This window comes from Microchirus variegatus, assembly GCF_963457635.1.
Source record: "Microchirus variegatus genome assembly, chromosome: 19".
Lineage (NCBI taxonomy): Eukaryota > Metazoa > Chordata > Actinopteri > Pleuronectiformes > Soleidae > Microchirus > Microchirus variegatus.
In genome coordinates this window covers 9,317,505-9,344,877 of record NC_139820.1, presented here as the reverse complement: position 1 = coordinate 9,344,877, position 27,373 = coordinate 9,317,505, and the positions used below count along the sequence as shown (strand labels likewise).

The 27,373-nt window shown below is 42.6% G+C and overlaps 3 protein-coding genes across 3 annotated transcripts in view; all 3 read right to left on the bottom strand.

The window, feature by feature from the left end:
* Nucleotides 1–13,631, bottom strand: part of LOC310941108 (adhesion G protein-coupled receptor L1-like) — a 32,987-nt gene extending 19,356 nt beyond the window's left edge. The window contains exons 1-2 of the mRNA XM_083906200.1: nt 13,525–13,631; nt 648–767 (exon numbers count right to left, since the gene is read on the bottom strand). Coding sequence (XP_083762326.1) covers nt 648–717 — 70 coding nt within the window. The 5' untranslated portion in view covers nt 718–767; nt 13,525–13,631. The remainder of the gene's footprint in view (nt 1–647; nt 768–13,524) is intronic.
* A 6,776-nt stretch (nt 13,632–20,407) lies between these two features.
* LOC310940703 (nucleoredoxin-like protein 1) lies at nt 20,408–22,183 on the bottom strand (the record flags this gene model as incomplete). The annotated part of the gene is made up of 3 exons (XM_083905692.1): nt 20,408–20,765; nt 20,902–20,991; nt 21,948–22,183. 3 exons carry the CDS (start codon nt 22,181–22,183, stop codon nt 20,408–20,410), a joined length of 684 nt encoding a protein of 227 aa, XP_083761818.1.
* Nucleotides 22,184–24,967: 2,784 nt separating this feature from the next.
* LOC310941278 (nucleoredoxin-like protein 1) lies at nt 24,968–26,830 on the bottom strand (the record flags this gene model as incomplete). Its single annotated transcript, XM_083906420.1, has 3 exons — nt 26,549–26,830; nt 26,360–26,449; nt 24,968–25,244 (listed from the first exon to the last, which is right to left on the bottom strand). The coding sequence occupies exons 1-3, from the start codon at nt 26,782–26,784 to the stop codon at nt 24,968–24,970; spliced, it is 603 nt and encodes a 200-aa protein (XP_083762546.1). The 5' UTR covers nt 26,785–26,830.
* Nucleotides 26,831–27,373: the final 543 nt, after the last annotated feature.

Below are 27,373 nucleotides of genomic sequence, written 5' to 3'. Positions count from 1 at the left end.
TTTTTGGGTCTGTGTGTGTGTGTGTGTGAGATAAAGCTTTCCGCGTCGGTTGTCAAGTGCTCAGTGAACACACTTAAAGACTTTATTTTCTTACATTTGCAAATGGGATTTCGCTCATCCTCATATCTAGGTGTGTGTGTGTGTGTGTGTGTGTGTGTGTGTGTGTGTGTGTGTGTGTGTGTGTGTGTGTGTGTGTGTGTGTGTGTGTGTAAACCCAACCGACTGCCATATTAATCCATGTTAAACCAGCGATATTAGAGAGAATAACATCACTCCAACCTTAATCCTGTTGTTCGCATCACCTGCAGTATCGTGTACACATGAAAAGCTTGCTGCTGCACCGGGATTAAACACCGCCCAACACATGGACGTGATCAGTATGCGGACTGTGCACTGTAACTGTCTGCAGTGCTGAATGATATGATGCCGTCTAAAGGAAAAAAAAAAACCCTCCCTTTTATCGAGCTGCATACTTCAATCGTTTTTTGTAATTCTCTTATTTATTTAGGTCACAGCCTTTCGCCAACTTTGCCAAGGTGACATTGTCTGATTCATATTCTTGTCAAAAAAAAAAATCCATGTATTGATCGATTATTTCTTGATCTCATTAGGACATTTTAAGATAACCCCACTGCCGCGATGCTTACCTTGGCTGGAGGGGGCGACGTGAGCTATCGTGAGTGCACACACCCCCAGGAACCAGAGTGATACGGCCATGCTGGACAGGAAGATTTAGCAGGTCACACCACCAGCCGCGTAAGGAGAGCCTGGAGAGAGAGCAGTGGAGTTGTGAGATTGACTGTGTGTGTGTGTGTAATATGGTCAATAATACACACCGACAGTGAGAGCATGTCAGAAAACAAACAAGGTGGGGGCACAGAATAATAAAGAGACAGTGGATAGAAAGAAATAGAGATAACAATTGGACAATCAGTACTATGAACAGTCCCTCAATCTGCTGTTACCATGGTGATAGCACAGTGCAGCATGTGTATGTGTGTGTGTGTGTGTGTGTGTGTGTGTGTGTGTGTGTGTGTGTGTGTGTGTGTGTGTGTGTGTGTGTGTGTGTGTGTGTGTGTGTGTGTGTGTGTGTGTGTGTGTGTGTGTGTGTGAAACAGGGAGCGAGTGAAGGAGAGACACTGGGTGTGTGTGTATCCGAGTGTGTGTGTGTTTGCGGGTGAAAAGCATGTAAGTAAGTCCATAATTAGCCAGAGGCAAGAGTGGCCACTGACCCATAAAAGACTCTTAATCTTTCTATCCACACACACACACACACACACACACAGGCGGAGGGGCCTTCGCTCAGCTTTGGCCACTTTTCAGTAATCCTAAATAAATGATGGAGTGGAGACACTCTGCCTCTCAGCAGGGCAGAGGTAATGGGATGAACAGCTGACTGAGGGCACAGGTGATCAGAGGGTGATGCTGCTGCTGCTGCTGCGGCAGCGGCGTGGAGTTTTACGAGGGAACATACGGGACACAGGCGGCCGAGCTACACGAGAGTAAGAGTAATATGACTCCCTAATATAGACTGAACTCTTGGCCTCAGACAGAAGGGCGGATGGAGGCTGAACTGTAACATGCACACACCATTACATTTGTTTTCCCCAATGCTGCTGCTGCTGCCATAAAATCCAGCATGAGATTCTCCAGTGTGTGTGTGTGTGTGTGTACACACGCATGTGCTATTTGTGTGACTTGCTTTTCTCTCCGTCATCTTGTTCGGTAATGACGGCAGACAGATTTAGGTCACTTCTCAACAAATGTCAAACACGCATTCAAATACTGGTGCTTGTAAGGGCCGCACATACAGAGAGAGAGAGGGAAGAGACGTCTGCCTTCTTTAAGTCCACTGAACCAACAAGGCTCACACACACACACACACACACTCTCTCTTTGAACCGAAGAAGCCTCTTGGATTAGATTAAGAGATTTAACGTTTTCAACTCAAACTAAAGCAATTCCAGTTGCCTATATCGAAAACTCTTGAAAATACAATCACCTGGATGACTGAGAACCTTCACACACACTCACTCACACACACGCACACACATTCGTGTACTTGCTGCATACTGTAGCATTTCCACTTTATAAATCAACGCAATTACAAATATCTACTTCATGAATGACATCTACAAAGAACTACTGGGTGCAGTACCATAAAATGTCTGCAGGTGGCGCCCCAGAGCAAAAAAAGTGTGTGAATCCACCAGGGCTGGAAAACAGGTTTTTGTACCAAAGTGAGGATTGCTTTTATAGCACGTTTACAACCTAAGGAAGTGATTTCAATGAAAACAAAGTGAGGCCTGGCGAAAATGTCCTCACTGCGTCAAAATGACCTCACTTTGTTGGTTAAAAACCCTCACTGGTCCTCAGTAAGCCGCAAGTACAAGAACACACACACGCAGCTTTCCTGCATTGACTTCCATTTGCCCGAAACATATCGTCATCCCTAACTTTAACCGTAACCAGTTAAAGGCGCCATATGTAAGAATGTGGCCAAAAAACGTTACTACACTCAAATTCAAAATACCGAAGTCTTTTAGGTTTCGCTTTTCTCCGCCGTTGTAGCTCAGACGTAACTGGCAACCCGTGGTTGCTCGGCAGCTGAGACTCTACTGACTGCAATGATTGGTAGACGGCGGTAGGTGGCACCACATGCCAAAACATGAAACATAAACATGATTTGCAGTCTGCAAAATATTTTTTTAATGCGAATATTTGGCTGTACTGTTGTTGTTGGTGAGTTCAGTTTGTTATATGAACATTATTCCTGGGTCTCTGTGACATATTAGGAGGATTTAGGAGGCCAGTTGGTTTAGATTTATTACATAATACACCTTTAATCCTTGTTTCTACTGTGAATATCAAGCTCATGCTGTCTATAATGTACATTTCCCTGCTGCAGGACTAATAAACTAAACTATCTTATCTCATTTCAACTTAACCAATTCCTCAGATATAAGCCTAGGTTTTGGTCTCCATGAGGACTACTGGTCCTGACAAGTTCAGTGTTTATGCCAGAAAAGCTTCCTAAGGAGGCAACAAACACACACACACACACTTACACACACAAGTGGAGATGCAGAGTAAGTAGACCAAGGACACTGATGGGCCCTGACAAAGCCACACACCCTTACCCACTGTTGGTGGCAATGCACTCTCTGCCTGTGACCAAAATCTAGCCCTAGGCCACAGCTCGGCCTACTTGGAGAAGCCGCGGTCTCTAAGTGAGAGTGTGTGAGTGGTGGGCCTGGAGGGAAATTAATTACACACACAGTGGCATTAATGTACACACAATCATGCACATACAGAGCATACAGACTACTACGGCTACTACTGTCGCATTTAGAACTTTATACGCAGAAATTCAGCACGCCTCCCCTAATTATGTTTACCTGGGAGTATAATTTCTTTCAGGTAAATGTTGTTCGGTTTCCACGAGGTTAGAATTAGCCTAACTTTTTAAAGCGAAAGCTTACCAAGCAAACAAAGCGGAATGGCATCCTTCTTGGTATGTGAAGGCCACCGTAGTTCCCTGACATGCTTGGCAAAGGGAGGGTACAGTGAAATATCGTGATATTTGGAGACACCAAGTATCCATTTTCTACCTCCGCCAGGTCAAATTTTCAGGAAATATTGGGTGTGATCCGTAGACATTATCACTAATTATATCGCTATTTTGTGGGGGGCTGAGCTGCCTCGGCGGAGGTCTGCGCTCTCCGAGTGCTTTTCTAGTTCACTTCACAAATAATTAGTGCTGGGCATGTCAACGTTAATGCACGTTAATGCATGGCACGTTTTAGTGACGACTGACCGGGAAAAAATGCGTGTGACATCATGTTTACGTGCCGTGGCACCGGAGTCCAAGCACCGTTTACCAGTTAGCTCCGTTAGCTCCTTTAGCGCCGTTAGCACACCTACAGTCGTACTACAAATAACCAGCGTACCTGAGTACTGCGTATGTCTGTCTCTGTTTTTAAAGTTTAGCGTCACTTTAGAGACTAAGTTTAACAATCGGGAGCCACGTAAACATGACGTCACGCGCGTCTTTTTACGGTCAGTCGTCATGGAAACGATTCGCACGCTAACGTTGACGCCGTTAATGGTGACGTTAATGGCCCAGAACTACAAATAATAAATAAACCTGTATTTTTTTATGGATTAACACAAAGAATAATCAGTTTCAGTCCACTAGATGGTGCCAAATGCAATATTTCGCAATATAGTGATCATATCGGTATCCATTCCGAGCCGTTCGCTTTGATGTTTTTAAGTCAAACGTTCAAAATGGAGACCGTAAGTGTTTTTCCTCACTTTATTTAAACAAATGACCACCACGATGTCACGTGTCGTGAGTTGTGCATTATTCCCACTGCAATTTACCAAGGGTGCACCTGTGGCACAGATCCGTGCCACAAGAGCACTAAGGAATCCAGCTTGATCATGATAGCAAGGTCATTTAGGAGTCTGACAAACAAATCCTGTGTGGCTTAGAATAAAATACAAAAAAAAATTAAAAAAATGGAAATATTGACCAACACAATGCTGCGAGAAGCAGATGAAAGCTGAAATCCAATAAAAATCAGTCTGTCGGAAATCATTCAAACTGATGTGCAATCATGGCAGGTACAAATATTCACTGTGTGTGTGTGAGAGAGAGAGTAACTTCCCCCTCTTTTGGTCAGAGAGCTGTCAGCGCCTAAGGGTGGATCACTATGAAGCACAGTGACAAAACAGCAGTACACTGGCGTGTTCCTAATGGAGGGAAATGTGTGTGAGAGAGAGAGTCAGTACGTTTCCATGCACAGTGGAGTCGCACCACTGTGCCGCTACTACGCCATTTAATTGGTCTACACTCTCTTTGTCCCTGTATGCCGTACAAACACTACTGAGGGAATTGATTTATTGAATGTAGTATGATTTTTTTTTTTCAACACTAGGTGGCAATATAACCTCCTAGTCAGTTTCTGGCTGACCTATTATGTCACACAGCAAAACAACGTTGGCTGGCGGCTAGTTGGTAGCATTTCGAGTGCCAATCTTAAACTTTAAGAATTCTTTTGGCTGACGGAACACAAACTCAGTCTTCTTGTCAGTCTGGCTTGCACCATGTGTTTTATTTTGTTTTCTCCTTCCTCTGCTGACTTCTTCTTTTTACTTCTAGGTCAAAGCCCAGGAGTGGGAACTGAGGTGCATGGGTAGAGCACCTGCATTCTCCCCAGACTAACATGTTTACATGTATTTAGTCCCAGTCAAGGTCATCTAAGGTCATATAAAAACACTGAGTGACAAGAGACGAAAGATTTGGCATCATAGCGAGAACTAGGGAATTGGTCCGATACTGGTCAAAATCACTGGATTGGATAAAAATGTAAAATCCAATACAATCCTATGTAGTCCATGCTTCACAATGCACAGACTGTAATATTTTTTTAAATTAAAATCAGCAAAAGCATTTTTTCGCCGAGTCATGTTTGGGCTGCTCATTTCTTAAAGGGGACATATTATGCAAAGGGTTAGAGGGTTAAAAAAGATGACTGAGTCATGTTTTTGTGGAAGTACAGGAGATAAAACACGCGATGTTGACTTCTGAACTCGTTGCTACATCACAATGACACATTCCTGGAAAACGCGAGAGTGCAGGTGAGGGCAATAGTATCTGGAAGAGCAGAAGTCTGCAAAGTGTTCTATTCTTGGCTGCACAGAGTTCTACACAAACTCCTCGCCTCAGAGGATTTACGCGTCCAGTGGATACATTTTATATATGACGGCAATGTGACGACTAGAGTCGGCTAATGATGGCTTTTCCAAATGCTAACAGCTGTTAGCTGCCGGAGCCTCAGTGACGCTGACGTAGTTTCCTGTGTCTCATTTGCATTTAAAGAGACAGGCACTCAAAAGCGAGCGTTCTGAACAGGGCTGTTTTGGCAGAGTGATTGAACTGCTGTGGTGCTTCATCCTTAAGGTCTTTTGACCAAAGCATGTCACAGACATGTTCATTAGGACACCAGGGAACTAGGTTAACTCGAGAATTGCGGCAAATATGGGGATCTCTAGATACTCTCTAGTGGTATCGGCCCATCCTTAGTGAAAACACAGGCTCTACGGGTTGAAATTATTTCCAATAAAAACAATGGCATTCCCCTCTGTGATTTTAGAGTCCTCTTCAGTTGACCTCCACAGCTTCCGCAAGGCCAACACTTTCATGACACCGTCAAATACATTTATAGGGTTTGGAGCCCGTATGTTTGTCTGGTCAGCCGGTGACCCCCCGGGGGCATGGAGGTGTCGCCCTCTGTGAATCATTTGCTTGTTGCAGGCAGGAAACACAGGCAGCGCTCAGGGCCAAGTTTGCAGCATGAGGACCCCCCCCCGCCCCCTGCATGCTGGATGTTCCCGAGAGCATTGGGGTTTATACTGCACATAGCTGGCTCGCTACAAAGAAAACAGAGGGGAAATTACTTGCAGATGTATTCCCGACCATGTTAAACATGAATTAACTCAAACTCGTGCACAACTGTTGCATATCATATTCGCATAATGAAAAGAGTGCACTGCTAATGTACAGCAATGACACAATGTATAATAGTGTTTATTGCATGTGACTGATGTTTTGTTTTTTTGTTGTATTTTATCTACTCTGTAGAATTGAGTCTATTCCAAAGCTGCGGGGGAAGGTTGATTAAACATTGTTAAGTTTCCTCACATATTTATGAAGATCGTAATCCTGAGCTCAGCACTCTCAATCACAATATAAAGCGGCCCGATTTATAGGCACCTTCTCTGAGGATCTGCCTCCTTTAACGGATGCATTTGCTCATTTATCACCGTTTGTCGGTGCCCCGATCATTGCGCGACATTAATTAAGCAGCGAATAGCTGAAATGTGTCACTGCTAAGATGAGGTGGCCCTGTGAGGATTAAAAACACTGTGCACTGACATTATAAAACCATACATCCATTAGTTCCACATTAGTCTGTTATTTTTTTTCCAGGCATGACCATATTAACTGCAGATATAAAGAATTTTGATTTTTTTTCCCATTGTAATTATGACTATCGACCAATGCTGACCAATTAATCTTATTAGAAGGTCCAACACTTGATGCTTCAGCTTCTAATTTGTGAGGATTGATGTTCTTTTAAATCATACAGGATCGTAAATTTCATATATTTGGGTTTGGTCCGATAGTGTAATTAATCAATTTGTAATCAGCTAATATTATAATTGGTTTATTTGGTTGTTTACGTGATTAAAAGGTAGTTGTAGGGTTAGTCCTATTCATAGCTCAGATAAAGACTGACACGAACATACGGACCATCTCTACATTATGAAACATTCTAACAAACAGGAACAGAATGTCTCTTTCCTAGAAGCTGGACGCTGAACATTTCCCAGACCTGAGAGTCACAGCGCATTAACAATCAACAGTTGTGAGTTCAGTTGTCCGCGGCAAAGCGGAGCTTTTCTGGCAGAACATCGGAAAAACTCTCGGATATCAGCGAACACGTCGAGCCAGATGTTTTCTCACGAGACGGTGTTTAACGCAAACCAGTTGCAACAATAATAACCTCCGGGTAGATGACGAAATCGCCTCGAAAATCACACGGTCAAGACGACCAAAACAACCTCGGATTTGACTCTGGGAAAAATAATGATGACACGCGTTTCGCAGTCGTCAACAAAATAATTTATCGATTATCATCCGATGATGAAGAACACATAATGAGCCTGAACAAAGAAAACATTTTAGGTTTTTTTTAGACGAATGACATATGGATAAAATGACTCATGAAAGAGGCACTGAAGCTGCAGATTAGTTTGAGCAGAACAGAACAATAATCTGGATTGTTGCTTCTCTCATCCAATGTCAGCTGTTTGGCTCAAGCTCTCCCCGTGATCCTCAAAGGTTATGTTTTGCAGATGATGGGGCCTTTATTATACTCGGGAATGGATAAAAAGCACTCGGTATGTTTCCATGCACAGTTCTGTGGAGCTACACTACCGTTCAAAAGTTTGGGGTCATTTAGAAATGTCCTTATTTTTGAAGGAAAAGCACTTATTTTCAATGAATATAATCAGAAATACACTCTGTACATTGTTAATGTGGCAAACGACTATTCTAGCTGCAAACATCTGGTTTTTAATGGAATATGTACATAGGTGTATAGAGGCCCATTTCCAGCAACCAGAGCCGTTTCTTGCTATATGCCGACTATGCAGTTGCATAGGGCCCCACAGCCACCAGGGGCCCCCCAAACTGCAAGTTCAGACTCATATTTTATTATATTTTTAAAAATTAAAAGTACCTGTCTTTATTTGCATGTATTGGATGCATTCATTATGCATATATTTGCAAAGCATGTAAGTGTTTGTGGGGTAATCAGAAAAAGTTAGGATTCTCTACCTTGAGTTTGAAAAAAAAAATAGGGGCCCCCCAAATAGTATCTCGCATAGGGCCCCCAAACAGCTAGAAACGGCCCTGCCAGCAACCATCTCTCCAGTGTTCTAGTGGTACATTGTGTTTGCTAATCGCGTTAAAAGGCTATTGGATGATTAGAAAACCTTTGAAAACCCTTTTGAAAACAGTTTTGCTGGTTCTTTGACGAAAGCAAAGTTTGAAGGGCAACATCATTTCTAATCTTGTCAATGTCTTGACTATATTTTCTAAAAAATTTACCCCAAACTTTTGAACGGCATGTCATTTAATTGGACAACGATCCGCTCTCAGTAAACAAGCACGAGGTGGCGAAATGCCCCGTTTCAGCTTGTTAGTAACAGGCAGTTTCCAGGTTAGCTGGCGTTTGGCCGAATGCTGCAGTGCATGAACTTTAAAATATTGAATTCTTTAAGCTGACAGAACTTAAATTTGGTCTCATTGTCGCTCCCCCAAAAAAAAAAAAAAACGTACTGGCCTGGATTTTTCCAGGGCGAAATCCAGCTGTTGTCTTATTCTTCTGTGCACCAGCTTATTCTCTTATTTCTAGGTCAAAGCCAAGGGGGTGGGATCTGTAAAGCATTGCAAAGAGCACGTATTTGACTCCAAATAATATGGGTGTTTTATTTAAAAGTCCAGTTTTAGCCAATGGTTTTTTTTTCTAACGTCAAATAAACTGGTTTGATTATCGGAAGAAAAAAATATGGAAATCTGCCACGATCCAGACACAGGCTATAAAATGTAAATAAAAGCAGCAGCAGGATTTTAAGTGAGTCATGTTGTAGCCTGTTTTTATGGGAGCACAATATTTGTAACACATTTGGAGCATTGTGTATTTGAAATGGCTGGTTAGGGTTATTTATTTCTCTACCTATCGCCAAGAAAGTCATCTTTCAGATCTCAAAAAGCATTACTCTATGGTTCAACTCTCTTATAATATTTATAATACATCTGAATAGAACAAATAACTGCTCTGAAAGAAAACAATATATCTATATATATTATTATATCTATTAATTAAAGACATTAAAAGATGGAACACAACTGGATGAAATTTGTTGCGATACCAGACGAAATTCTAGGAGCCTTTGGAGCCATGTTCATGCCTGTGTGTGTGTGTGCAGAGTTATGGATTAGGTCAATTGGACACTCTAAGGGCGCTTTCACACCTATAGTTCGATTGGTTTGGTCCGTATTGGTCAGAAAAATGTTACAGACGTGGGTATGGTTTGCTTTGACATATACATAGTTCTAAACGAACCAAAATAGACCTCAAAGACCATCAGCACCGGAACCAGTCTAACTCCACCAGGCACCGTCACTGCCGCGGAACTTAAGCTAGCTCTAAGCACCGCGGTCGGAACCAATCACTGGCTCACTGAATACGGCTGGCTCGCAAGGCAGCGATTATGACAGCAGCTGTAATGCCCCCAGTGGGGATTGACGCTGGGCAGAGGACGGGCGCAAAACCACCGTTGATGCGCCCGGGGGAACATTCGGTGTAATCCCGTATCTCATCTCATAACCATAATGCATTAAACTATACAGTTTCCATCCCATTTGGTTTCTTTCACCAGAGGAACCGCACCAAAGTAGGGCGGATCTCGGACCGGTTGATTTGGTTGCGCACCAAGGTACCGAGATTACATTCACACCTACGCAAACGGACCGAACCAAGGGACCAAACACGTTTGGTGCGCACCAAATGCTGTAGGTGTGAAAGCACCCTAAATTGTAGGTGTGAGTGTGAGTGAGCGAATGGTTGTTTGTCTCTATATGTGTACCCGTGATGGACTGGCGATCTGTCCAGGACGTACCCCGCCGTTCGCCCCTATGTCAGCTCAGATTGGTACAGCGCTGGATGGATGGATACTCAAGGTTTTGAACACACAAAAAGAAAATCACGCTACAAAAAAAGATACTATAAACGAATATGATAGCGTTTTGCGTCTCTCATAGCTAAGCGATGAAGTGGAAGTGGAAGTGGAACCTTTAAGATGTGGATCAATGACCTTTTACACCATTTGGTATTAGAGAAGATTTGCTATTCTACAGGAGGTTGTATTCAAAAATGTTAGGCTACATGGAAACCTTTTTTACGTTATATAGAGAAATTGGATGTCACTAATATTGGTGGTGTTTTAAAGGACTGATCCTGTAGTGTGCATAAACTGAATCCCATAAGGAGCGTTTTTGTGTACTTATTGCTTGTTTGTTGTCTTTCTCCATTTAATTGTATATCATCCTGTTTTGTTTTAATTAATATATGTGTGTAAGTAATTAAGTGATTAGTGATTGGTAAGTGATTGCATACAGGTTCGATCAATACCAGGCTGTTGAATGGTATGGTAATATTGTTGCAGGGAGTGTACTGTATGTACTTTGTACACTATCTTTTCTTATATAAATATCAATAAAAAGTACTATTGTTGTCTTTATGTATGTATCTTTTAAAATGCAATATGAGGCAAAACCAGGAACCAAATGTCTTGGTTGATCTGAAAGTGGCTGTCATGTTAAAAATGGCATCCATAAAACCTGAATTAAGGCTTTGCAAAAAATCCATTTCAAATGGCTCCATCTTACATCTTAAGCACGGCATGAGAAAGGCATTGATGTAACCTTGAGCTCACATGTTATTGTTTCGGTTAAAATGTGTCTTTCCATCACACAAAGGTGAGAAAAGACCTGAGCAGTTAGTGCGCAGAGCGTCACTGGAGCTAACACTGAGGCGACATGTCATCTGCTGGCTGTCACATCCGCGTGTCCCTCACTGCCCTTTCGTACTAATCGTGATTTGTGTGCCAGCTTACACCGTTAATATGATTCCAGGTGTTTTTTTTCCCCCGACATCGTGTCACCAAGACGAACTCCGGGACAAAGAGCAGGATTGTGACCCCGAGGCGTGACAAAATGTAATTCTACTTCTTCCCGCGATCGCTGACTGAGGTGTGACAGAGCAGAGCCGACCGCATTCAGCCGCTTTTGTTTGCGAGGCAGCAGAGCGGGCTGGAGCTGCACGGACAATAGGTGTCCTCTGAGATGGGAGAAATTTTGTCTCTGGCTTGAAAAGCTGGCGAGGGCGAGGGTACAGTTCGATTATCGCTGGGGGATTAAAACCACCATTATACAAATTATTACTCAACGTATTATAAAGCAAATTACACATGGGGATCAAAAAAAAGGGTTGAGGTTGAGGTTAGGGTTAAGGTTAGGGTTTGGGGTTCAGTGATTTTGAACGTGACATGGTTGTTGATGCCAGACAGGCTGGTCTGAACAGCAGTTTGAAATAATCGAATGGCGACAAACCAATCTGCAGAGGGCCTTGTGTCAAACGTTGAAGATGCAGCAGGTTGTCCTCACCATACTTCATTTGTCGATTTTAAAGGTGCATTATGTTATAAATCTAAAGCAACTGGCCATTAAATCATCCTAATATGTCACAGAGACTCAGGATTAATATTCATATAACAAACTGAACTCACCAACAACAACAGTACAGCCAAAATATTTGCATTAAAAAAAATATTTAGCAGACTGCAAAATGTTTTGGCATGTGGCGTCACCTACCGCCGTCTACCAATCATTGCAATCAATAGAGTCTCAGCTACCGAGCAACCACGGGTTGCCAGTTAGGTCAGAAAACGAAACCTAAAAAGAACCTCTGTATTTTGAATTTGAATGTAGTAACCGTTTTTGGCCACTTTCTTACATATGGCGCCTTTAAATATCGTTCTTTTGATGCATTCTGTTCTGTTACGAGGCTTCGTGGTTTAATAGTAGTTCTCCGTTTCTTATCAAGTGGCCGTTGAGCGCATACCCGAGACGATTAGAGGAAGAAAGCCCGTGGCGTGGTGCCTGACAATCAAACAGGTCATCACTGTCCGTCCATCATCACTACAATCAATCGCTGACCTGCGATGACCATGTGTACACACACATACACTCATTTTTCATAACCACGTCTCTGCCGTTTCCCATACTCTCATTACGCCCCGTATATTAGGCTACAGTTCGACAACATCACAGCATGCAACGTTCAGTCTCACGTCATTGTATTGATGTTACTCTGATATATCAGATTCAGCCCTCGGCTCACGTAAGAGAGCCCACTGAGTGTCTGTGGGTGTCTGACTGATGCGAGGAGACACAATAGAAACCTGTTCGGAGTGACCCAAAACAGACACATACGGTGCATTTTTACAAGTCAAACGACAGAAAATCCATCCCATCCTTAGTGTCTCCCCCCCCCCCCAAATGGATGATGTAAATGATCCGTTCACACAAGCAAGCCTCGTTACGTTTCTTTTCCCCTTTTCCAACACACACACACACAGCTACGGTAGGTGAGTCACCGAGTTGTGCATTCACAAACGTCTCTCGTGTGTGAATCAAAGCAAATCAGGCGTCAAAATCTGCTACCGATACAACACAGCAATGAAATGACCAAGCCCAAAGCCATAAGGTTAACAATGGAATTCAGGCTGACAGATGAGTGCTAGAGTCCTCTCTACATCTCCCTTCATCTCCCCATCTTCACGGTCACTCCTTGCCTCCACTGACCCAGTCCTTTCTTTCTTTCACCGTCTGAAATATTGATAATGGACTCTCGCTCACTACACGGCCGTCCTCCGCTCATGTTCCCTGTTTATTCCATTCGTCCGTTGCACCACACCACAGGCGCTGCACCGAGTCATCTGGGATGATGAGCCCCAACGGTGATGGACCCCCCCCCCCCCTCCTCCCTCTGCGTGGGACACCTTGAATTATACCACTTTCCCTGCCTGCTCTCCTCAGAGGCCCAGAGGAAGCCGATCACGTGCCCATGAATATTTCACAGCACTCATGCCTGGCACTCATGTGCCACTGACCCAGCTCTAATGGCAGAGCAGCGGTGTGAGGCCCACAGCACATCATCAGATCCATGTCCCTCACTGATCCAATGGCACCACCAGCAGCAGCAAAGGGAAGGCACCTGTACAGACTGATCATGCATGTGCGCGTGCATGTGAGAGAGTAAGAGAGGGAGAGGGAGAGAGAGGGAGGGGCGGGGTGCATCCTCATAGCCTACATCCATATCTTACCGTCGATCCTCCTCCTCCACCTCCTCCTCACTCACTGCGTCTCCCGCATTCCGTCTCTCCGCGCCCCTCGCTCACTTTGCGTTTGCAGCCTCCTCCTCCACTCTGCCCGATGCATTAAAAAAAATAAAAAAAAATATTCGGCAGGGATGTGGCGGTGGTTATACCTGCGGGACCGTGTAAGTCATTATAGCGATGTGTCCAACAACAACTGGGGCGTCCGCCTCCTGTGATCCGTGCACTGTCTCTGCTGGACCTCACACCCTCCTCCTCCTCCTCCTCCTCCTCCCTCCGTCCTATCGAGGCGCGTCGTCTTTCCCCCGCTGTGTGTGTGTGTGTGTGTGTGTGTGTGTGTGCGTGTGCGTCACGTTGGTATCATAATTCCCACGGGTTTCGTGTCCAGAGAGGATGCGGGCGCATATCGGCCTCACAGCTCCGTGGATGGATGGATGAAGGGAGGGAAGAAGAAAAAAAAAACACGTACGCAAACAAGAATCAGACGCAAATTGGAGCGCGCAGACAGACAGACAGACCCAGGCTGCTGATGATGATGATGATGCTGCTGCTGTATCCTCCTCTTCAATAGCTCGACTACTTGTCAATGTTGCTCAATTACATCCTTGTGTTGCATGTGGAATAACGTCGACGTGAGCGCAGCCGCTGTGCGTATCCTTGAAGAATCGTGATAAGGCGCAGCAGCAGCAGCGGCAGCAGCAGTGGCACATCAGGATATATCTGGATAGAAAAAGGGGGGGGGGGACAACCTAGACAATAAAAAATAAATAAATCGTGTTATAAAAATTGTGCTGAGGTAAATAAATCAAAAAAACAGCGCGGCGACAACGGCAAGAAAACCGAGAGAGATGAGGTTTCCCGCTCGTAGCCTCGCCTTGCATCCGCGTCCTTCTCTCTCCCCAGCTTGTTGCGCGTTCTGCGTTCGGGAGCGCGCAACGCGTGTTCGCCTCTGTGTGCGCACGTGCACATACACACACAGAGAGATAGAAAGAAGAAAAAAAAGGTGGGGGGGGTGGGGGGTCGACTATATTATCAAGGTTTGTGTCAGTGAGCAGCGTTAAGCTGCTGTGTAGGCAAAAAGAGAAGCAGTATAGAGAGCGGTAAACAGCAGCTCCTGCCTCTTTTTTTTTTTTGTACATGTCGTTGTACATGTCTCACAATTTTATGTCCCCCCCCCAAATCACATGGATGGTGTTTGCTGTGTGTGCAGCACATGCATGTAACATAAGCGCCCGCAGGCATTTACTACAGGAGAGCTTTGTTTTGGAGCAGCTGTGACAGGAGAAGAACATGTGTCACTTGTTGTTGTTCAAAAACACCACCACCACCAAACCCCCTCCACCACCAGTCGAACCTCGACGACACCTGGTGAAACACACGGCGTCTGACAGTCATCGTTAGAGGCGACACAAACCATCGAGGTCTGCAACCTCTGCAATCAGGCGCCATTGTTGACCCCAAGTTTAAAGGCGCCATATGTAAGAAAGTGGCCGAAAACTGTGACAGTAACTGGCAACCCGTGGTTGCTCGGCAGCTGAGACTCTACTGACTGCAATGATTGGTAGGTGGCGCCACATGCCAAAACATGATTTCAAAATATAAACATGATTTGCAGTCTGCAAAATATTTTTTTTAATGCAAATATTTTGGCTGTACTGTTTTATTATTCCTGAGTCTTTTATGAGTTTTATGGCCAGTTGCTTTAGATTTATTACATAATAATGCACCTTTAATAAATCTAGAGCCGCAAATTTGACCCGTAATGACTGATATGTATATATAGATATAAAAGAAGAATAGGTCAGCTTACTACAGCTGACACAATTCATCTATTAAGTCAACTATTTTGATAATAGATTAATCGGTTTGAAGCTTTTTCCATGATTAAAACAAGATTTCTGATCGTTTTAGTTTCCTAAATGTGAATATTTTCGTTTCTTTGCTCCACATAACAAAGACATCATTAGAAACTGAATCATTTTGGTTTGTGGACAAAGCAAGACATTCTGGAACATCGTCATTTCCGCCGATCGACGTCGTTTAACATTTTCTGGATCAAACAATTAATCGAGAAAATAATCGACAGATTAATCGATTGAGAAAATAACGGTGAGTTGCAGCTCTATAGGTCAACCGACAGTTTGTATGAAATATAAGAACTACAAAAAGAAAACGTTAACTTCAACGTTAACGCACGTTAACGCATGACGCGTTTCCATGACGACTGACCGGAAAAAGACGCACGTGACGTCATGTTTACACAAATTGTTAAAATGAGTCTCTAAAGTAACTCTAAACTTTAAAAACAGAGGCACACATACGTAGTACACGGGTAAGCTGGTTATTTGTAACGCTGCTCTTTTCGATTTATATACAGACCGCTCCAGTTCGACTGTATGCGTGCTAACGGCACTAAAGGAGCTAATGCAGCTAACGGAGCTAACTGGTAAACGGTGCCTGGACTCCGGTGTCGCGGCACGTAAACAAGACGTCACACTCGCCTTTTTTCCGGTCAGTCGTCTTGTTGTCTAAAATGATATTTTGACACACATTTTGGCTTTAACAAATACCGCGCCTCCCGAGATTGGGAAATTGCAGTCGGCTATACTGATATTTCGATATCATTTCGATTACTTGTTCAGCCTTAGTTGAGAATGGCTTATCATATTTCCAACACAAGTTTGGGGGATTTTAAATATCACATTTGATGAGTTGGGACAAACGACGTCATGCATATTTTGAGTTGACTAGATATTAAAACAACCGTACCAAAGTAGAGCAGAGTAGAGTTGATTTGGTACGCACCAAATTGCCAAGATTACATTGACACCGACGCAAACAAACCGAACCAAACACGTTTGGTGCGCACCAAATGCTGTAGGGGTTAAAGCACCCTTAGTCTGATTTCGGCCGACTGTCAAGAAGTGGAGAGTTTTGAGGTACGGAATGAAAAAAAAATGATAACGATATGAGAAAATTGTGTCTCTTTCTGTGCTAAAACCTCTGTAATTTTGCTTCACTTGACCAAACTTTGCAGAGACGATATTCACATCTGACTGAAGTTTAGAGCTGCAGGTGCATCGTTCCATTACATTACGAGTGTGCAATTTTCGAGCAGAGACCTACAAGTAAGTATTGACATAAAGCTTGACCTAAAACGCTAAGAAATCAAAACGTATTGCTAGAAAAAATATTGCCGTGGTTCAAATGCCGTCCAGATCAGGTTGCACAGTTCCAATCAGCACAGTGGTGATCTGACCTGCACAGGTTCCTGTTTCGTGGAAATGCAGCTAACGTTGCACCGCGTTGCTTCACTGCGTTGCTTCACCGCGTCTCTTCTACACTCTTAGAAATAAGTGTTCCAAAATGGTCCTTCTACAAGGTCTGAGGTTCTACCTTTCTTTCCCAAAGAAAGGGTTTTTAAGGGTTCTTGGTAACACTAATGGTTCCCGTAAGAATCATTTTGACCCAGAGAACCCTTTAAAACCCCTTTGCTGAATAAAGGGTTTTAAAAGGGTTCTTGGTGGAACCCTCCAAAAGGGTTCCAGGATGAACATTTATAAAAAGGTTCTAACTGGAGCCAAAAAGGGTTCTCCTATGAGGAGAAATGGGAAGAACCTTATATGGTTCTCCTTAGCACTTGTATTTCTAAGAGTGTACTGTAGTCTGGCAGCACATCAGGAAGTTCTTGCATCTTAACTTCCTGTCTGATTTACATAAAAGCATCATCAATACAGTTTTCATGTGCGCGGAAGTGTGCGACGGCTAAACACAGCCTTTATTATGAAAGATGAGTCACATTAAATTACCGGCTATGTAGAAAAAAAGCCAGTTTACCATCATTTCACTCGCATCCATCTGAATAGCTCTGATTGCTTCTTGTGTAGTCCATAAAGTGCAGCTTGACTTCATAAACACTCAATAAAACGAAATTATTTTAATGGCGATGAATAATTCATCGATTTCAGATTATGCACGGCGCGTCGGGATTGGACGCGGCAAATTATGATGTAAAAGAAAAAGAAAATGTTGAAACTGCATTAGGAAGACGTGTCTTTTGAAAACGGAGAAAGGCTTTGACGAGTGAGTGTAATAAAACGGGCCGTAATGCTGAGAACTTGGCTCAGAGCAAAACCTTGGCTTCACTGTACACTTGGCAGCGTTCGCACATCGCCGAGGCAGTTAAGTCTACGCTGAGGTCAGCACTGCCCAGCAGCATTCATTGTTCTGTCGGGTAATATGCGACATCACGTTTTATTGGTAATTGGCATGTACACACCCACGCACACGTTGAGGTGTTTATAATTAAGATCAATCACAGTTAAAGATCCAATGTATAAGAATTAGTGACATCTCATAGTGAATCCATAGACTCTGTATAAAAACTGAGTGTAGTCTTCCAGCTCAATGGCTGAGGACAACCTGGAAATAAGAATATTGTGAATAGACACCAGGGGGCGACTATGCTGGTTCCAAAATAACACAGTTTGAATAGAAGTCTATGGGGAAATTGGTTTATAACTAGTGCTGGGCGCGTTAATGCGATAGTGGCGCTTAACGGGCGTTAATGTTTCCATGACGACTGACCGGAAATAGAAGTGCGTGATGTCATGTTTACGTGATTCCGGATTGTTAAAATGAGTCTCTAAAATAACGCTAAACTTAAAAAAAAAGAGGCACACATACGCAGTACACAGGTACGCTAGGTTATTTGTAGCCCTGCTCTTTTCGTTTAAAGCGGAACTAGACCGGAAGTTCCTATTATCGCTGTTTTTTTTGGTGTGTATCTGCGTCATTACCTTGTTTATGAAGCCTGACGGTTCGAAACAAACAACCGATCGTCCTGCTCAAGGCGGTAGTCCGGGCACATCCGGTTACGTACATTGAACCGCAGAAGAAGAATAACGTCCGTTGTGGAGGTGTTTCACGAGCAACAGTGTCTTCTGACTCTGGGTCTGACTCCGGTTTAAAGTCATAAAAGGAACTGCGGCGGGGAGTCGTGACGAAGCTATTTTTAAACACTGTTAAAACAATGTTTTGATAATGAGGAGCAGTGCATCCGCCGTTCCAGAGGGGGGCGCTGCGCTTCTGAGAACGGACGTGCTGGATAGTACTGGCCAATCACAAGACTCTGTCTTCTGGGGGTGAAAGTTCACTCTGAAACATCGCGGCTGAAAAACACTGTCAGAAAAGAGGATTTCTATCGGCTAGTTTACAGAAACTAGGAGGATTTTGACCATAAAAACAAGTTAATATATGTAAGTAGACCTCCATAACTAACATTTATGTGCAACAGGACCACTCTATGTGACCTTTAATAAAACAGACCGCTCCAGTCTGACTGTAGGCGCAGCTAACGGAGCTAACTGGTAAACGATGCTTGGACTCCGGTGTCGCGGCACGTAAACATGACGTCACGTGCGTCTTTTTCCAGTCAGTCGCCATAGAAACGCGACTAGTGCCCAGCACTATTTATGACGTTAGTTACCTGAGGAGTTGATGCTCTCAAATGCTAGTTTCAGGGTTGTTTTCTAAATCATCTTCCCATTGAGAGGACATCCCTCCCTTTCGCAGTTGTGACGAGGCGAAATCGTCTTGTTTAGCGATGGATCTGTTGCAATTTCTAACCCGAACAACGAGAATGTCACCACTGCACACACTGGTGCCCTTAGCAAGGAGGTGTCTATAGCCTGTAAGTCAACCATTACATTTTATACTGGTTCACAGTGGTTTGTCATGTTGAAATAGTCATTATTTTTTATTGACCTCCGCCAGGAGATCTATGTTTTCGCCAGAGTTTGTTTGTTTGTTTGTTTGTTAGCAACATAACTCGAAAAGTCAGAAACATTTTCAGGAAATGTCCGTAATGGGACCAGGAACACGTGATTAAATTTTGGGCGTGATCTGTAGGCACACATCACTATCACTGTTTTTATCGATATTTTGTGGGGGGGCTAAGCTGCCTTGGCGGAGGTCTGCACTCTCTGAGTGCTTTTCTAGTTTTTATTCAGTTTCTCAGTTTGCTTTTTTTATTTCAGTTTAGTTTGAGTTAATTCAACTAAAACTACGATTTAGTAGTTTTAGTTATTGTTTAGGAATTGACTAGTTTCCCTACTCTTAAAGTAACCTGGACGAAATAGCTTGGACAAAGCTGGACAAAAGTCGAACCTGTCAATTTTCATCATTTGAAAATATTCGTATTTTACCCGGTTAGCTTGTTTCTTAGCTACAAAAGATGCCAACATAAAATTAATATCCAACCAAGGCAAGGTTACTTTCATGCATATTATATTGAAAATAATAATTGAATGAGACCAACCCTTAAAACTCCAAACAAAATTGCCATATCAAATTCAACATTCCACAAATGCCAAAAAGTCTCTCACTAATAACATCTGTATCTGTAACTTGAGGTTGGAAGCCAGGAGAGTTCCAGAAAGTTTGAACTTATCTGCCCTGAGTAGGTGAGAATTCAGTCAGTGTATCCAAGCAGGTTTTCGAAGATCATCACAATCTCCTGCTCCCGGGATCAGCTTATTCCTCTCATTTTTACTTTCATTCCACCCGCCAGCTGCTTTTGTTTATTCCCTCCTCCTCCTCCTCAGCTCTCAGGTGTGACTGATTTATCAGTTCCCTCCTCCCTTTACTTCCTGCTCTGGTGAAAAATCAGATCGGTCACTCCCTTTTATCGTCCATCCTCCCTTCTTGTTACAACTAGTTTCAGCCTTAAAGTAACCTGGACAAAATAGCTTGAAAATAACTTAGACTTAGTTAACTATAATAACCCTGGTTTAAATAAGTAGTCGAAATCTTACGACAAAGCGTTTAGTTACTAATCACAACAACTTATTCCTCTGGCTCTTCATCTCCATCACCATGACACTCCTCCTCCTCCTCCTCCACCCTCTTCTTTTTCATTCCCCGCCTCTCCACCGTCACCCCACCCTCTTTTCTTCTTCTTCATCATCATCTTCTTCTTCTTCTCGTCTTCCACCTTGTATTTCAGCCTCCTCACGGGGTCACTGAAGCTGCGCATGGACTTCCCCTCGTAGTCGTCGCTGATCATGAAGCTCCTGTCGATGAGCTCCGCCGCTTCCTGCCAGTTGCGGTAGCACCGGGGGCCCAGGTGCAGTATCTCCTCCACCGCGTTAGGGCTCAGGACGGAGCAATCAGGCCGCAGCACCACCACTGTTGGCAGCTCCTCCACGTTAAACATGGCCTCCAGCTCCCTGTGGACACACACACACACACACACAGATACTGGCACATACATTGCAATAGATGGATTTACACAGCTAGGTATATTTACATTACAATCATCCATCAGCAGGTTGTGCACACAACCAGTGGGCCAGTCTCACACACCTCCTGTAGGGGTCCTCACAGGCCAGGAACAGGCACTTCTTTGGCAGCTCTTTGAGGAGGCTCTCAAGTCTTTCCTCTGACTCGTCCAAACTGATGATACGAAAAGAAAAATCACTATGAATAGACAGATTTGGCACATTTTAATCATCACATTATTCAAATAAACCACAGAAGTCACTTTGCTCTTATGAGGACAATATGGAATGTTAGATATGATGGGACATCAGTTTATGTCATTTGAGGATATACGTTAGGATTAACCCTTTAACACCCAAAATGTCCGTCTGGACATTTTTTAAAATTATTTTTAACTATAAAGGGGCCAGAAAATGTCCTGTGAGTAAGCGCTTTTGCCCATTTTTCCAGAATAACTTTCGATATCTGGCAGTTATTTACAATTTACAGCACGTTAAAATAGCGTATTAACAATTGAAAACGAAGAAGAAAAAAATAAAATAAAATAAAAAAATTGAACAGTATAAAACATATTTAAAATAACATTTGTTTGAATCGTGTCGTCATTAAAGGGTACAATTTAGAACACGCACACAGACTGCAGTATCTATCTATATAATTATAATATATATCTATCAGCTAGCAAGCTAGCTATCTTTTAGCTAGCAAGCTTTCTATCTATCTATCTATCTATCTATCTATCTATCTATCTATCTATCTATCTATCTATCTATCTATCTATCTATCTATCTATCAGCTAGCAAGCTATCTATCGTGTAGCTTTCTCTCTCTATCAGCTAGCGAGCTATCTACCTTTTAGCTTTCTATCTATCTATCTATCTATCTATCTATCTATCTATCTATCTATCTATCTATCTATCTATCTATCTATCTATCTATCTTTTAGCGAGCAAGCTCTTTATCTTTTAGCTAGCAAGCTTTCTATCTATCTATCTATCTATCTATCTATCTATCTATCTATCTATCTATCTATCTATCTATCTATCTATCTACAATAGCATGACAAGTTTAGGCTATGATTTGAAGTGCAGTTATGGTTGGAAATGTGTGCAGTTGTGTGTGTGTGTTACCTAATGTACAGCAGAACCAGCTGAGCAGAGCGATCCACGTAGAACTCATCCGTCAACTGTCTGAAGAAGTCGCTCAGCGTGAGCGCAAACGTCTGACACCTTTCACAGGCGGCCGATGCAAAGAAGAGCAACAGGATGCGGTTCTGCAGCCGCGTGACAATCTCACGCTCTGTGTCCAGCTCGTCCTGGTCCTTGTTGTTCTTCACCAGGACTCGATCGACGAACAGGTCCACCATGATTAAAGAGAGACGAGGGCTGACGACGGCTAAGGTTTAAGACGCTACAAGTGGATTTGAAAAGACATTGAACAGTGAAAGGACATCCTGGGAGAGGGATGCTCTTCCCTATAGTAGAGCAGATTAGCAAAAAAAATTCATTCACAACTGCAAAGAAGCACCAAAATTTGACTGAATGTACCTCTTAGGTCATTCTTTTGAAAAATCCCATTAGCCACGTACATTTCAAAATGGCGGACATAAAAATAAAAGATGGCCGCCATTTCTAACCGTTTTTTTTTAACCTGTCTTGAAAGTGTCTATAATAATAGTCAGCATCACCCTGAACAAGGATCCTTTGAAAATATTAGAAAAACCTCTAAAAGAAATAATTTTTATGTACAGTAGTAATCATGAGCAAATACAATGACCATTTTTGTACATTTGTAATAAATGTTTTGCTGGAATAATGTTGCGTTGCATATTTTCGTCATTATTTTCGGAGTAAATGGCAGAGAGAGAGATATAAATAGGATTTCGGATTTATAAACTAGAATTTTTACCTATCATTTGACACCAAAATCACTGACATCGGCACAGGAAATGGAATTCTGATGTAAAAGACGGTTGGAAATGTACATTTTGACATTTACGTGGGTAAAGGGAGTTTTCAAAAGAATAACCCAAGAGGTACAATCAGTCAAATTTTGGCGCTTCTTTCAAAAAAAAAAGCAATAATCTGCTCTACTACTATAAAAAGGGATTTTTTGGAGTGTTTCCTCACTTGATTGAGGGTCTAAGGAGAGAGGGTGTCACTTACTGTGGAGACTGTAAAACCCTTTGGTTTAGAGTCTTAAATAGCCATAGACCCTTTTTCACAGGTTTTACATTAATTAGGCGTCTACGCTTGCTATTGTTCCAGCGTAAGGGAAGGTCACACTAAATACTTGACCCTTTCACCCGAGAGAAGCTGTTTCATTTTCTGAAAAAGTTCTTATTTTCAGGCTGTGTTCCAATGAAGTGATTGAGAAATAATTATATGTAGCGTCGCTGAAACAACAACAAATCTAATGGTGGCATAAGACTTTGTCGCAGCACTGTATCTATTCTAATCTCACTGGCTGTTCAGTCAGATAATCCTCACAGTTGCTTACCTCTAATAAATATTATCTCCCCTCGAGGCAGCAGATCCAACATGAGAACGGCCTCTTTTTTTGTTGCATTCTCTTGGTCTGTACTTGAGTCAGTTTCCTGCCTGTCAGCATGTATCACACTCACTCACTCACTCACTCACTCACTCACTCAGTGTGTCTCCTTCACCTTGATAGCAGTGGCTGTTCACTCTGTGCTCCACCTCCCCTCTTCTGACGGGGAGGGAGGTGTGTGAGTGAGAGCTCTAGTGTTTGTTCTTGTACTTGCGGCATTCTGAGGACCAGTGAGGGTTTTTAACCAACAAAGTGGGGTCATTTTTACAAAGTGAGGACATTTTGGCCGGTCCTCGCTTTGTTTTCATTGAAATCACTTCCTTAGGTTGTAAACATGCTATACTATACAATTTGGCAGAAAAAGCCGTTTTCCAGTCCTGGTGTTTCACACACTTTTTGCTCTGGTGCTCCACCTGCAGACATTTTATGGTACTGTACCCAGTAGTTCTTTATAGAATTCATTCATGAAGTAGATATTTGTAATTGTGTTGATTTATAAAGTGGAATTGCTGGTCCTCACTTTATCAGCACTTTTACCTGGTCCTCAGTATGCAGCAAGTACTATAATGTGTGTGTGTGTGAGTTCTTGTACTTGCAGCATAATGAGGACCAGTGAGAGTTTTTAACCAACAAAGTGAGGTCATTTTTACAAAGTGAGGATATTTTGGCCGGTCCTCACTTTGTTTTCATTGAAATCACTTCCTTAGGTTGTAAACATGCTATACTCTGTTTTAAAAAGAGGTCATCAATTTGGTACAAAAACCTGTTTTCCAGTCCTGGTGTTTCACACACTTTTTGCTCTGTGGCTCCACCTGCAGACATTTTATGGTACTGCACCCAGTAGTTCTTTATAGATGTCATTCATGAAGTAGATATTTGTAATTGTGTTGATTTATGAAGTGGAAATTCTGGTCCTCACTTTATCAGCACTTTTGCCTGGTCCTCAGTACGCCGCAAGTACAAGAATGTGTGTGTGTGTGAAAGCAATGGCTGAGCAAGCATAAACTGTAATATGTGTGAACAGAGGTATAAATAATCCTCAATGAAGTGAGCCGCAATGAGACGTTTATTATTCAGTAAATAATGCAGGTGCATTAGCGACAATTTGATGAACTCTTCTAATGAAGTGTGTGCGCAGCAACCGAGAATTGATTGTTTTTTGAATATAAATCAATACATAACAATTTCATAGCAACATAGTTATATATTGATTTAGTTTTTTTTAATATAAAAAATGTTGCTCTGTTGATTTTTATTTTAAAACCGAAAAATATTATCATCATTAACTGTTTTATTGACTGTACCTTTGTTGTTGCTGTTTTTTCTGAAGCTGCACAGTTGGGTTGGTCACTATATGAGTCTGTACTATTGCACATTTGCATGCATGTTTTTGTGTTTTAACCTATCATCATAATGATTCTTAGTTTGTTATTAATTACATTATTAACAACTAGAATACATTGTCACATAAGAAGAAATGAATAAATATCATGTGTTGTCAGACAATTAAGAGAGAGGATCAACACAAAAGGCTTTACCTTTTATTTATATTTTTTTTAGTCTTTTGTCTCTTCATCTTCTTCCTTGATGTCCGTCGTCCTCACAACTTCCACCACTTCTTATTCCTCTTGTCGTCCTCCGTCTTGTACTTCAGTCTTCTCACAGGCTCTGTGGCACTTCGCAGATCCAGATTGTCGAACTCCTCGTTGAACATGAAGCTTCTCTCGACGAGCTCCGCCGACTCCTGCCAGCCGCCGAAACAGCCACAACCCAAGCGGCAGATGTCCTCCACGGCATTCGGAGAAAGGACGGAGCCATCGGGACGGAGGACCACGACCGCTGGGACGTCTTTCACCTTGAACATGGCCTGCAGTTCCCTGAAAAATGCACAGGAGAGAAAATCCACAGTTTTTTAGGGCCCAAGCACAAATGTACCAGGGCCAACGGCTCCTGGCACCAAGAGCGAGGAACCTATTGTTCCTGTTGAGATTATTGTTATTTTTTTCCGACGTTGTGGTCAATTTTTTCGAGGGTTAGTGTTAATAAAAACTCTTGAAATTTGGCATGGAGTTATAGGGCCCTAACCCGCTAGCCCCAGGGTGCTAAAGAGCGCGAGATAAAGTGGTCAAAATTGCATAAAATGCTAAATTTTAGTATTTCTTCTTTTGTGTATAAGTCACACAGTTGTTCCAATTTGATCCAAACTTGGTACGGTTGTTGCTCTCATGATTCCAAACAAATTTCTAATGTACTTCCATTAGCTCCGCCCACACAGAAGTCAGCCATTTTGGAAAAGACAAAAATGACTCGTCTACGCATTTGAAAGAACTCGTCCCAGCACATTTAAGCTAGCCCCGCCAAACTTGGTACATACGTTCAAGACAGGTTAATGATTAAAAGTTGTTTTCTCTACCTCAAAAGGTGTGGCCTCAGGGTTCCAACAAAATTTACCTTAAAATTGCACCTTTAAATTCCAATTTTTGACATCTTTAACGTGAACAGAACTTTATGATATTTCTCACGGTCGTCAAATATGATGTCATTTGATATTTCATTGTTTATTTTGAATTATTTGGCGAGGGTCCTTTCATGACTGTGTGCAGTCCTAGTTTGCAGTTGTTATTCTTTATTAGGATCCCCATCATCAAAACTGTTTTCAGCTGTGCAAAAGCACAAGCGTTTTCTAATCATCCAATAGCCTTCTAACAAGATTAGCAAACACAATGTACCATTAGAACACTGGAGAGATGGTTGCTGGAAATGGGCCTCTATACACCTATGTACATATTCCATTAAAAACCAGACGTTTGCAGCTAGAATAGTCGTTTACCACATTAACAATGTATAGAGTGTATTTCTGATTCATTTAATGTTATATTCATTGAAAAAATAAGGACATTGCCAAGTGACCCCAAGCAGGAGTGTAGTTCAGTGTAGATCTTAGTCCTTATCTTGCTTTAGAAAACTCAGAAACACTCTTCCATCCACTTACTTCCTGTACGGATCCTCAAAGGCCAAAAACAGAACCCTTTTGTGCATCTCTTTGAGCATTCTCCCCTGCTGCTCCTCTGATTGGTCCAAGCTGCAGAGAGAAGATGAGAATGGAAATGTCATGGAGGGTAAAACGGGTGCGGTTACATCCCTTGCATCAACGTGGCAAAGAGAAAGGAAAGACAGAGACCTCACGTAAATGAGCGCAAGTAGTTTGGGGTACTCGATGTATGCTGGATCCTTCAGTCTCTTGAAGAAGTCGTTCAAAACGGGCACAAACTCCCGGCACTTTTTGCACTCAGCGGACGCAAAGAACAGCATCAGGATGCGGTTTTGAAGGATTGCGATGATTTCATGCTCCGTGTTGAGTTCGTCCTGGTCCCAGTTGTTCTCGACCAGAACCCGGTTGAGGAACAAGTCCACCATGATGACGACGGAGCGGCAGTGGCAGGAAAGGGTGGAAGCCCCTGTGTGTGGAGGAAAATCATCCACACTGCAGCCAAGCCAGAGCCAGCTAACCAGTACAAATTAGGCTTTTATGACACAGCGTTTTCAATGAGGAGTCTGATGGTCCACAACAACTACAAAAAAATCTAAAATAAAATTTGGATTTATAAATAAAGTTGAGTCCTAAAAGCTCTGAGATGTACTTTATCTGTCTTGCCCAGCTTGTATTTCACTGTCGCAGCAGTCGCTGCAGGCGGGAGAATTGACAGCGATAACCTCACAAATTAGATTTGGCTCTCGGGCTCTGAGCTGTGCCAGATCTATTTGAGACTTGCAGCTCTGGACTGAAACTTCCAAGGCTGATGTCAAAAGAAATATGTTTGAAATTGAGCAGCATTGGCCCTTACCTGAGAGAGAGAGAGAGAAAAAAGAGGATTTACTATAAGACTCGGAGAGGTCAGTGCTTAAATCCTACATTGGGAGAACGTTATTTCACAGTCATCGGCCACACTTTTTTGAAAGTGATTGATTGAACCTGATATAAACGACCAACACTGCCTTGTTTTGT